This window comes from Ochotona princeps, chromosome 30 (assembly GCF_030435755.1).
Source record: "Ochotona princeps isolate mOchPri1 chromosome 30, mOchPri1.hap1, whole genome shotgun sequence".
In the NCBI taxonomy this organism is placed as follows: domain Eukaryota; kingdom Metazoa; phylum Chordata; class Mammalia; order Lagomorpha; family Ochotonidae; genus Ochotona; species Ochotona princeps.
In genome coordinates, this window is record NC_080861.1 from 8,696,831 (window position 1) to 8,709,705 (window position 12,875).

General features: G+C 51.4%; 1 protein-coding gene across 1 annotated transcript in view; it reads left to right on the forward strand.

Annotated features, from left to right (window-relative positions):
• The first annotated feature begins 762 nt into the window (after positions 1-762).
• Positions 763-12,875, forward strand: part of KAT2B (lysine acetyltransferase 2B) — an 89,851-nt gene continuing 77,738 nt past the window's right edge. The window contains exon 1 of the mRNA XM_004588297.2: positions 763-1,131. Within this exon, the coding sequence (XP_004588354.2) occupies positions 847-1,131 (285 nt within the window). The 5' untranslated portion in view covers positions 763-846. The remainder of the gene's footprint in view (positions 1,132-12,875) is intronic.

Genomic DNA, 12,875 nt, shown 5'->3' on the forward strand with positions numbered 1-12,875 from the left:
TAGGAAGAAAGTGTTGTTAACTTGTGAGAAAAGTTTAGCAGGACGTATTTTAAAAGAGAAACGGAAAACGCTGTCTTTTATTTCGGTGCATTACCAACAAAGGAAAAGACTAGCATGGACGGGTACTTTTCAAAAAATACATGCATATATATATATTTTGCGTCCGGGTCCAGCTAAGGCGGAGGAAGTGTTCTCCTCTCCGAGCCAGGGTGGAACCGGGCGGGGAGGACAGATGACTGGGCGGTGCCCTCTGCCCCAGCTCGGGAGCCCAGGGGTCGCCCGGGGGCCCGCCTAGGGGGAGGGCGGCCAGCAGGTGCCTGGGCTGCAACCCGTGTCCCCACCCTCAGCTTCACCCTCACCACACCCCGAGGCCCGCTTCGCCCCCTGGCGGTCGAGGCGCCCGGGGCTGGGCGGTGGAGGTGGGGGGGCGCCAGCTCAGAGCCGCCCTGCGCCCCCCGCCCGGGTGCGCCTGGCACTCGGCTGCGCGCACCCCTGGGCTCCCCTCCCCCTCTCCCCTCAGGAACGTGTCGGCGGCCGGGGAAGCGAGCCGGGGAGGGCGTGTGCGGCGGCGGCGGCGGAGCCGCTAGTTCCCTCCCTCCCGGGGGAAGCTGCGCCGCCGCCGCCACCGCCAGCGCGCGGGCCGAAGCCAGGGCGAGCCGGGCGGGCAGGGCGGGGGCGGGGAGGGGGGTGGGCGCAGGGCGGGAGGGCGTGGGGGAGGGTCTCGCTCGCTCTCTCGCTCTCTCTCCTCTCTCTCTCTCTCTCCCGACGACCGGAGAGCCCGAGAGAGGGAGACCCTGGCGGCGGCGCCCGCCCCTCTGTGCGCCTCCTGCGGTGCTCGGGGGCGGCATGTCCGAGGCCGGCGGGGCCGGGCCGGGCGGCTGCGGGCCGGGGAACGGGCCCGGGACGCTGCCCCCGCAGCCGGCCGCGCCGCCGCCCGCGCCCCCGCAGGGCTGCTCCTCGGGGGCCGCGGGCTCGGGCGCCTGCGGTCCGGCGACGGCTGTGGCTGCGGCGGGCACGGCCGAAGGACCGGGAGGCGGCGGCTCGGCCCGGATCGCCGTCAAGAAGGCGCAGCTGCGCTCCGCTCCGCGGGCCAAGAAACTGGAGAAACTCGGAGTGTACTCCGCCTGCAAGGTGGGTGCGCGCTCGCCTGCGTCCGGGCGGCTGCGAGGGGTCGGGGGTGGCCCCCGGCGGGGACCCCCGGCCCGGCCCGCCCCCGCTCCCGCCTCCCGCTCCGGGCCGCTGCACCGCGGAAGTGCTGCTGTCGCCCTGGCCCCATTCGCTGCTCCTCGGACCCGAGTCCCTGTGGGGCTGAAAGAAGGTGGTGGGGGAGGCTCGCCACCTCGGAGACCCTTCCCCTCTTCGTTGCCTCCCGCCGCCCCCCCGCCAGCGTCGCTCCAGTTCCCGGGATACTGTGGGGTTTTGTGGCTCTGTAGGAGTTCGCCAGAGACACTTTGCCGCGAGTGGAGCCGCGCTCCCGAGGAGGCGGCGGCGGCCAGGGGAACGTTTTTTGAGGGGAAACTATCCGTCCCCTCTGCTCTCGCCCATGTCCCGGGGTTGCCCTGGGGAGGAGTCGATTGTTCGGGCAGGGGTGAAGGGCCCGAGGAGGCTTCCCCTACTCCTGGCTCTCGGAGGAAGCTGAGGAAAGGGACTTGTGGGTTGAGCAGGATGGGCACCGCCGGAGGCGAGGGTCCTGTGGCGCCTGGCGCCCTAGGCAGAGGGGCGGAGGCGGTGAGGCGCGCGGTGACAGCCCTGTCATTATTGTATTATTACTTGTTTAGTTAAAACGCTGTCCCAGCTGCTGGTGGTGGTGGGGGGGTGTCAATTGGATTTGGCCAGGGGGCGGGGGCAGCCCAGCGCGACGGTTTGGAGGACGCTCGTTTCCTGCCGTGCCCTGTCCAGGCCAGCTGTGGCACCCCCAGCTGCAGCTCCAGATGTGGGGCGGCGCTCGCGGGGTGGGCAGGCTGGCCCTGCGCTGTCAGCGGCGGCTTTGTTTTGACAGGGTGACAGCTGAGGGGGGCGGGGACTTGGCCTTGCCAGCTCTGCTGCGGCCTGTGGCCCGGGCGAGCCAGAGCCACAGTCACACGCACACACCTCTCTCTCTCTCTCTCTCTCTCTCTCTCTCTCTCTCTCTCTCTCCTGCTTCCAACAGGGTCAAGTGCCCCGCTTCCGGATTCCCACACCCCCTCCTGCCTGCAGTGGCACGTCTAGGTTTTTCCCACAAGGATTCTTAATCCTGCTACAGCCCCCTGTCCGGGACTACTTTTTTTTTTTTTTTTTTTTTAAATATTGGCAAGAAATTATGGGCTCGGGCTCACCCTCTGCCCACAGCGTCCCGCCTGCTTATGTAGAGGGGCTACTGTGGGTCTTGAACTGTTCAGGCCGTGTTTCTTGAATGAATGGAGACGCTGGCCTGGTGCTTCTCAAACTCTGATGTGTTTAGGGGTTATGTGGATCTGGCTCAGCAGGTGTTGTTGGGTGGGCTGAAGTCTGCTTTTCTAGCAAGCTCAGGAGTGATGCTGTGCTTGTCCCACCGGAGCTGGGGCGGGGGACCCGGAGTGTTCACTGGCCCCCTTTCGTGCTCAGAAGGGGAAAATGGGAACTGTGAAAGAGTAATGCCCTGTGCTTGGGATTTCTGGTGAAGGAATGCGGAGGACAGCAGAAAGGTGGGGTGAGCTGTGCGCAAGACCCAGAGCAGGTTCAGCTGTTTGTCCACGCTGGGCCCCTGGAGGGAGTGGTGGCAGCTCAGGCTTTTCATCCTGACTTCATTTTTAAGATTTATTTACTAGGTTTGCGTCTCTAGCCACCTCTTTTTCCCTACTTCCTTAAACGTTGGAAACTTTGAAGCTGTTCTCTTAAAATCTGAAAACTTTGTCCAAGTTTTGGGTCTAAAACTGCCAGCATCCATGTCCTTTGGTTGTGATTCCTTCAAGCGTTCTAGAAGTGTTGATAATTTCAGACCTTCCGGGTCACAGTTTATAACCTAACTTATAGGAAGCCAAATAAGACAAATCTCTTATTAAATGCTTCTCTTCCTGCTGCTGGGGGACTCTGCAGGTGTCTGATTTTCTTGGAGCATCTCTTTGGTAAATATTTAGAGGAGTCTTGCTTACTACCAGCCAGCGGGCTAGGAGCTGGGACCTGGACTTCCAGATCTCATCCTTTTGAGTACTGGGCACTTTTTTTTTTGTCTGTGTGGTTGGATGCATGCATGTGCCAGGGGGGCCATGAAGGAGTGGCAGTGAAGTTTAGGAAAACCTGCCCTCAGAGCTGGCCACTTGGTAGGCTGAAGTAAGGGAAGGTGGGAAGGCCTTGGAGGAGTCGCCGGGACGGCTGAAGACCTCTGCGGGGTGGAGTGGGTACGGTGAAGTCTGGTGCAGAAACCGAAAGCAGTTCTGCAAGCTTGGAGCTGAGCCAGCCCCGGTCAGCCTTCCATTGGCTGGGGCCACTGGCCTGGGGGAGGAGGGAGAGTGCCAAGGGAGCACTGGCCTGGGGGAGGAGGGAGAGTGCCAAGGGAGCACTGGAGATTCTAGGAATCTTAACCTGCGGGCAAATGTCTCAGCTCTGCTTCCCTCTTTTCCAACTGGGCTTGGTTAGGCAGGAGGGGAGGCAAGGCTGCAGAATCTACACTTGATGCAGTTCCTGTCCCCGGGACTCCTGGCTCTGCTTTTGCTACTAGGCCCTTGACAAATGGGAGAGAGTAGAGAGGTTAAGGGGATGGAGGAGGTGGCACCTAGGGGCTATTGAAAGAAAATAGATAAGGCCTTTGTCTTCCCAGACACCACAGAAGAGGAGCTGGTTCAGAGCCAGAGTGGAATGCCACACCCTGCAGAGTGGGGGCGGGGAGAAACTTGTTTTGCAGGATCGGGGTACAGTTCTTTGAACTGTGTCCTGGCAAAGGTTACTTCGAAGTCACTTTGCTTGTGTGTGACACAGCCAGGGTGATGAGAAAAAGGTGGATGTGACAGTCCTAGGTCCCTCTGTTGGACCCTCTGCAAGACCTTCCATGGCCTGGCTCCTGCCAGGTGTGACCCTGTTCTAGGATCCTGAGTGCAAGGGCCCTGTGCACCCCAGGACTGTTGCACAGGCTGGCCCCTGAGATGGACGCCTCTTCTCCGTGCTCTGAAGTTCTCTTCCAGCGCTTCCCTTGGCTCACGGGTTCCTTGTCTTTCCTGCACTCCCCCAGCCAGCCTTCCCATCAGAAATTGTCCTTCCTGGTGCTGTTATCAGAATTTGTAGTTCATGGTGGTTGTTGGATGTGTTTAGAATCTCTGGTAGATCTGAGTGATGTGGTTGTTGGCTGAAGAAAGAAGTCGGCAGTTGTGTAAGGTTAGCTCGACCGCCTCTTGTCTGAGGTATCCCACAGGTGCTGAAGGGATTGGGTTTTTAATGTGACCAAAGGGGGGAAAAAAGCCTCAAGTCAATGTGGAGCTCAAATCCAGATCCCCTTAGAGTAAGATGTAACTTGTCTACTAACTTAAAAACGAGCAAGGCAGCAAGGTGTGGTGGTTAAAACTCAGGCTGCTGAGTGCGGAGTCCTGAGTTGGAATTGTAGGTATCCGGTGGTGTGACCTCGAACAAGAACTCATTTTAGCCCCCACTTCAGCCTCCGCTGCTGCTCTTTGTGAATTCAGGCTGTCTCCCTGTGGCACAGTAGTGAGGATTTAAAATGAGCTGACCTGGGCATCCTGCAAGCTTGGGTAGGTTAGAGGCTGCTGCTGGGGTGGGAGGAAGGGCTCTGGGCGCAGCCTGCAATCCCAGCTCTGTGGGATCTTGGACGCATGCCACTTCATTTTTTTTTTTTCCATGAGCCTCCATGGTTGCATCTGTGAAATGGTAGGCCTAACTTCAACCTTGAAGTAGAAGAGGAAAAACTCCCCCGAAACACCTACAATACAAAACTCGCTGGGCCAGTGCTGGCTGCTCTGCGTCGTATGGTGCTTTAACTCATTGTGTGTCTGAGTCTGTGGCCACAAAACCTTTGTGGAGAGTCCAGTTGCTTCCATTTGAGACCAGACTTTGTGGGCCACTGGAGCAAAGAACTATGGGATTATTCTTCATTTTTAAAAAGATGACAGTTTATGAGGTACAAGGAACACTGAAAAATGTGCAGAGATGCCACTGGAAGGTGTAAAATGTCCTGCTGGGCAAGGGTAGTGGATCCTGCGCTGGAGGAAGCTGTCTGACTGGGGAGAGTGCCGAGGGCAGCTTTTATTTGTCCAGAGAGCTGCCAGCTCCTGGAGCGGTGGCTGTCACCCAGGAGCTCTTTAGCCCCCTGGGGAACACATGACACTGTCTAGAGACATTTTCAGTTGCTGTGGTTGGGGGAGGGTGTGCTGCTGGCAGCTGGGTGAGTCTAGGCCCGAGATGTTGCTAAACACGCCACAATGCACTGGCCAGCGCCCCACATCAAAGAATCATCTGGCCTCAAATGCCAGCCGTGCAGAAATTGAGAAACTATGCTGTAGAAGAAAGTTGTATTGTCCCGTAATATATAAATGCTTTGCACAACAGAAAAAAAAAATCAATGCTTTTAATGTGAATTTAAGTAGCTTCCAAAACCTGGAAAATTTTTGTGTATCATGGCATCATTTTTTTTTTAGATTAATTTTTTATTTTTTATTACAAAGCCAGATATACAGAGAGGAGGAGAGACAGAGAGGAAGATCTTCCATCCGATGATTCACTTCCCAAGTGAGCCGCAACGGGCCGGTGCGCGCCGATCCGAAGCCAGGAACCTGGAACCTCTTCCAGGTCTCCCACGCGGGTGCAGGGTCCCAATGCATTGGGCCGTCCTCGACTGCTTTCCCAGGCCACAAGCAGGGAGCTGGATGGGAAGTGGAGCTGCCGGGATTAGAACCAGCGCCCATATGGGATCCCGGGGCTTTCAAGGCGAGGACTTTAGCCACTAGGCCACGCCGCCGGGCCCCATAGCATCATTTTTAAAACAGCTTTATTGTGGTGAGACTTAGCAACTGAAGTGTGTGGTCACATGCTTTGGAGTACATATGTGTAGTTATGTGTCCATCACATCATCCAATTGTCATCTCTCCCACTCCACTCAGGTTTCCACAGGCCGTGAATACCTTTTTAAGGTGATATTAGTATCCACTGATGACTAGTTTGCTGTGGCTGACTGTAGCCACATGAATCTATAGGACACAATTATTTCATGTGCGGTGCTACCTTTAGAAGGCGTTAAGTATCATGGAGCCAGGCACACAGAGGAAAAATATTTCCTCTGGCAGGCACAATACAGAAAATCCAGAGTGAAATTTAATTCTGTGCCCTCATAAATTTTCAGGGAAGATGGAAATTCAAGCCTGCTAAGCCTTCAGATTGCAATTTGTAGTTTTATGTAACCGAGGAAGTAGTTCACAGGGCAGAACAGAGTCCCATCGGCCAAGGACTGGTTTGTTTTAGGGAGCCTGTGCTTGTAAACAGGTTTATGGGGGGAGCAGCATTGTTGAAAGGTTTTTGTTTTTTAACCCCCCCCCCCCCCCAGTTTGAAACTCAGTTGCCTCTGCATCTTGGCCAGATTTAATTCTATGATTTTCAGGTAGGTCCACAGACTGACCTGCTACAGGAAGCATTGAGCATGAAACAGACACCCTCCCATGGGGCACCTTGCCGCGGTCGGCCTATGTGCTGCTCAGGTGAAAGATGTGAACTCTCACGGCAGTACCAGTCAGCGGTGGGTTTGGAAGGCTCAGTGGCTTTTCAGAGAAAGGTCGCTGCTTCCACTTGGAGCTGTTGTTTTCCAGCAGAAGCGTGGTGACTGCACAGCAGGTGCACCAGCTGCCTGTCTCTTGTTTAGAAGACCAGTCCAGGGCATTCTTTGGCAGCTCCTGCCATGCTGGGTACCCTTGGGCTGCCTCTTGCCTGCTCTGTTTGCATTTCCTCTTGGTGAAGTGCAAGTCAGGCGAGTGCTCCACTGCGTTATGATGAAGTAGTTGAGTGTATGAGAAAGCTCTTGAAAATGGGCATTTCACGAGCGTCTGCTTTATTATTATTACTATTATTATTATTAAGATTTATTTATTTTCATTGGAAACACAAATTTACAGAGAGGAGATTCAGAGAAAAAAATCTTCCATCTGCTGGTTCATGCCTCAAGTGGCCACAACAGCTGGAGCAGAGTTGATCTGAAGCCAGGAGCCAGGAGCTTCTTCCAGGTCTCCCACGCAGGTGCAGGATCTCAAAGCGTTGGGCCATCCTTAACTGCTTTCCCAGGCCACAAGTGGGAGCTGGATGGGAACTGCAGCTGCTGGGACAAGAACCGGCGCCCATATGGGATCCCAGCACGTGTGCAGCCATCACGCCGGGCCCTGTTAATTTATTTACTTATTTGGAAAGCAATTCATTGATGACAGTTTACATTTTGCTTCACATGGTTTCATTCCTCTACTTCATAAGAGGAGGGTCAAGTTGAGGGGCCAACAGGGAAAGGATACCCAAGAGGTCAGGCGGGTTGGCCAAGCTGGAGAGGTTGCTCGGAAACTCCTCACAACACACATTTGTGAAGTCGCCAACGCTTTCTCCTGGGCAGAGGGGGAGTCACTGTGCTTCCAGATGGTCCCTACACAGAATTTCAGTTGTTTCAAGTTTCCTACTGCTCTTATTTGATATTGATCGTGCTCCTATTGAGAAGTACGTTGCAGACCATGAAGTAAACAAAACAAGCATTCCGTCTTGCTGGCCCAGGACACACATGATTGTAGTCAGGTCCTTGATTGCTTTAAAGCTGACAATTAAGACTGATCACTTGGCTGGCTCAATAGAGTTCCCTGTTGAAGAAAGATGAAAAGTGTCTACTCAGGCAGTGGGGGTGCCACATGTGCCAGGAAGAGCAAGAACTGACCACCCTGGTAGCTCCGGTGTCCCTACACCACGCGGTACCAAGGCTGCACATAACGGTACCTCAACACAAGCTAAGAGCAGATAGTTAAAACGTCTCGGCTTTCAAAAAAGAAAGCACTCATGTCTTATTTGTGTGAGACAAACATTTGGTGCAGCTCTTGAAGCTCCTCTTGGGGCCTGGTGCTGTGCTGCCGCTGCTAAGGAAAGCCCTGCCTCGTGTGCCAGCAGCCCGTGTAAGCACTGATGCATGACCGGTGTGCTCCACTTCAGATCCGGCTCCTTGCTCAGGTACCTGGGAAAACAGCAGGGGATGACCCAAGTGCTTGGGAGGTCTGCCTGGCTAGCTTAGCTTCATATTGGCCCCGTTTGGCCCGTCACAGCCATTTGGGGAGTTAACCACCAGAGGGAAGAACTCTGTCTCTCTTGTAATTTCACCTTTCCAATTAAATAGTTATTTTTTTTCTCCCCCTGCCCCCTCTGGCCGCCCCACCACCTCTGAAATAGTTAATTTTTTTTTAAAGAAGGTTGCACTTGGGTCCCCGTATCCCATATTAGGCTGTCTTGAATCCCAGCGCTGCTTTCCATTCCAGCGTCCTGTCAAGTGAGTGTCCTGGGGCAGTAGGGAATGGCCGTTGAGCCCTTGCCATCCTTGTGGGAGACCTGGAAGAAGTTGGCCTGTGGCAGACGTTGGAGGCTGAACCAGCAAATGGAAGTGCTCTTCTGTCGGCCTCTGTATTTCAAATGATTCAATGATTCAAACAATACACTTACAGCTCCATGAATTCTTACATATAAAAGGACATCCAGAATGCATGGAAAGGAAATGGAAAGAAGTTTATTTTGGCACGAAGAATTTTGAAATCCCTGTTAGTTATTTAAAAGATTGGAGAGTTCTAGTTCATAGGATATTACGATATTATTACGCGCAGCTAATTCCCGCAACCTGGTTCTTTACCGTGAGCTGAAATCACCAGACGCAACGAGGTATCTTAGGAGGTTTATTCCAATGGCGCAGGAACAGGGTAGAGGTGGTGAAGATCAGGAAAGAAGGGGAGAGAAGAGAAGGGAAAGAGGAGGAGAGACCAGAGAGACCAGAGAGGGAGGGATAAGAGAGACCAGAGAGGGAGCCACACCTGGGGGGGGCCTTTTGTCTGCCAGGTGTAGGGGGTGGGGATTGGGAGGGATTGAGGGCCGGCCCCAGGGGGGGTTGGTGCCTGCAGGTGAATGCCTAGGGATGATTGGCGAGTGGGCGGAGTTGGGGAGGGGGCTGGAAGATTGGGGTGGGATTCAGGTGGAATGCCAGGTTACATCTGATTGGTGGATGGCTGGACCGGTGCGAACTTCATGAGCTGTGAGGAAGAAGGAATGGCGCAGGGTCCAGGGAAGGATATTGGAATAACTCCTCACATTCCTCCCTTTTGTTATATATAAAGGAAAAGGGGCATTGTTCTCTATGGCTTCTAGGAGCTGTTTTCTCTTGGCAGTGGTTGCAGCCTGGCGGGAGGAATGGGAGATGGAGGGACGCTTCTAGTCCTGCAAAAGAAACTGGTTAATGGTTTGATTAAAAAAAAATTTACATTTAAGTGGATGGGAATGGAGGGAAGGGTTATTAAGAGTTATTATTGAAAAGGTGGCTTGAGTTGATTTTCTCTTAGCCAGGCCTTCTTGTATTTAATTCTTCATTACTCCTGAATGGTCAGCATCGACAGGGTAGCTTCACGAGGAACCAGAGACCCTGACTACCTATCATCCTATCTAACTCCTCACATTTCCAAACAGAGGAGTGAACAGGGATAAAGGGACGACGACGACCGCTCTAGCTTCTTCGAGCTGAAAGGGGGCGTTGTTGAGTAACTGCAGGAGTAGGGGGTTCTAGAGGTTCCTGGTAGAAGTAGAAGTCATCAGATGTCTGAAGTACTGCCTGGCACTTGAAGGTTTCTCTTTCTTGAAGTCTAGATAACAAAACAAATCATAATTATAATCTTTCCCAACCTAGCAGGTCATGAGTTCAGTTAGAAACCCAGTTGGAATACTTGGGCTTTTCAAGCTTAGATATAAAAGAATTGTCGGGTTTCAAACTTTGTCAGAGTAAACATTAGTTTAAAATGATGGACTAGATTTATATCAGTTTAACTTAACTACTTCAAATACCAAATTTTGAAACATACCCAATGAGTGCAATGGAACACATGAAACCTTTTGGGTTGTATGAAATTGTTATCTGAAACAATGAAAGGATTAGTGTGTGGCGTCGGAATAGAAACCCATCACAGGACAGGTAAACGCAAGCTGACTCCTTGACTAACCTTAACAAATATTGCATTTGATGTTTGAAACTACTATAGTAACTTTGAATCTAGCTAGGAAGCAGGCAAGTGATAGATTTAACAATTATACTTTACCAATCGTTGTAAGCCCTAAGAGTTTCAGGAAGACATAGCCTGGAACATAAAGCACAGTACTTAAAACATTCTGTTACAGGACTACTAGTCACATTGTAGATGGCACAAGATTTAAACTAGTTTTCATTTACAATAACCCAGCAATTCATAATATTCCAACAAGGTTTTACAGAAGTTTATATACTTTAAGGCAGAGGCAAGCAATCTACTAACTTTTAGGCTAACAAGTCATGTACTGGCAATTGAAGAACACAAGAATCTTAAGTAGATGAGCTGAGAAATCCCAAATAACTTGGCAAATTATGAGCAAGACATGAAGTCTGCCTTAGGGCAGTGAGGGTATCCTACCTCAGTGAAGTCTAGCAAAAACTGAAGAGGGTTATGGCAAACATGTCTATCAGGTGCCTGGTCATTGAGGCAGGCTGAACAATTACAGGTTAACTAAGTTTTCCCTAGGAAAGCTGCTTTTCTGAGCTTCTAGATTAATCTGTCACCTAAACTAATCTGGGGCTCCTGACAGACGCTGATGGTCACTGTAAGAGAGGGAAGAAGCCAAAGCTAGCTAGGACAGAGAAGGCAGTGTCCAGACAGAAACTTACAGTTTCCCTTCCACTGTGAGAACCACCCGGGGCTCTTGGGTGCTGTTCCGTGGTGTCACTGAAGTCCATGGATGGCCTTGAGCCTGTGCAGGTTCCTGGGCTGCTTCCGTCCCACGTGGGAGATCCAATGGGAAATGACTGACCTGAAGTACTTGGCCTTCAGGGGCAGTCACATCTCCAATGACTTCCTTGGCAGTTGGGACATGGCCCTGGATGTCCTTTCTGATGATCCTTGGTGAAGTGTCCGTTGCTTCTGCAATGAAGAGCACTTGGGAGGCCTCCGGGGGTCTCACTGGAACCAGGAGCACACACCTCTCTCATTCTGCTCTGCCATGGGATCCCCTCCTGGTCTCTGAAGTAAGAGACCATGGTGACCCCTTTAAGAGGATATCAGGGTACTTTCAGATCCCATTTGTAAGTTTCTAAAGTTCTTTCCTAATGTCAGAGCAGTTAAGAATCTGCTATCTATACATCATCTATTTTCTACATGGACTCTAATGGAATATACTTGAAGTCATTCATCAAGCATTTTAGGAAGCTGGGGGATTTCTCTGTGGCCCTAATCTCAAGGAATTATTTAAATCAAAATTAAAAGATTTAGCTTAGCAATTCTCATCTATGAAGATTTTCATCTATAAGTCAATTAAAACAGACTACATAGTTTGCCACGTAAACATGTACATGCATACCAGCTAACATACATTATAAAACAAAACAGGTTTTGTAACAGCTTTTGAAAAATCTCTTAGATGTTTTAAAGTTACCAGTTATTTAGAATTACTTCTTGCTCTTAGTAACCGGAATTAAAGATACTTTCAGTTGGAACCTGTCCACACCTTCTTTGACATACTTTAACCTGGAAAATATCTTGTAAAACAAATAGATTTATCTTATGCTTTGGAGTATTTTAACAGTGGGTTAGGACAACTTTATACCAGAGTATTTTATATATAACTGTTACATTACATTAAGTTACAGAACAAGTTGCATTTTTTTCTTTTCCTCTTCTTTTTTTAATTTTTATTTATTTATTTATTTTTTAAAGATTTATTAATTTTATTACAGCCAGATATACAGAGGAGGAGAGGCAGAGAGGAAGATCTTCCGTCCGATGATTCACTCCCCAAGTGAGCCGCAACGGGTCGGTGCGCCGATCCGATGCCAGGAACCTGGAACCTCTTCCGGGTGCAGTGTCCCAATGCATTGGGCCGTCCTCGACTGCTTTCCCAGGCCACAAGCAGGGAGCTGGATGGGAAGTGGAGCTGCTGGGGGATTAGAACCCGCGGCCATATGGGATCCCGGGGCTTTCAAGGCGAGGACTTTAGCCACTAGGCCATGCCGCCTGGGCCCTCTCTTCTTTTTTTTAAAGAAAGGCTAAATCACTTATCTCTTACTCCACCCCTCAAAGCTAAGGGGTGGGAGGGAAAGTTAGAGAAATTTAGGCCCTTAGGGTAGCTGGGTGTGGTCAAGTCAAAAGAAACTGGGAGAGCAAGTTAGGCCAAGGGTTAAAACAGAAAAAAAGTTTTAAACAGAAAATCTTTGCTACCCAGTGAGGAGAGCAAACGGAGACCTTCAGACAGAGGGGGATGGAAGGGAGAGAAAAGCAAGATGGCGGACAGAGGGATGGGGTGGGGCTGACTGCAGATGGAGGATAAGATGGAGGTTTCTTAGATGACAAGAGATAGGGAAAGCACGTGGCACCAGAGCCCTGGAAGAGGGCACTGGGGTTTCCTACTTCATGGCTAGAAAACTATGGAAAAGACAGAAAGCGGAGAGTGAAGAGGGAATGAGACCTCCTGCCCATTTTTCCGAATGCACACACTAGTCAGCTAGATTCTGGAGGATGTCTGGATCCAGAGTGCCATTAACCAGCCACTTGGAGGAGTTAGCTAGGGAATACTGAGGCCAATCCACATTACAGAGGCGTATTAGTTTTACGTTTTAGGTAACGAGCCAATTGAAGGGTTTCTAAATTTGCTAGAAGACAGCCCATGAGAGTGTTGGGAGGAACTGGCAA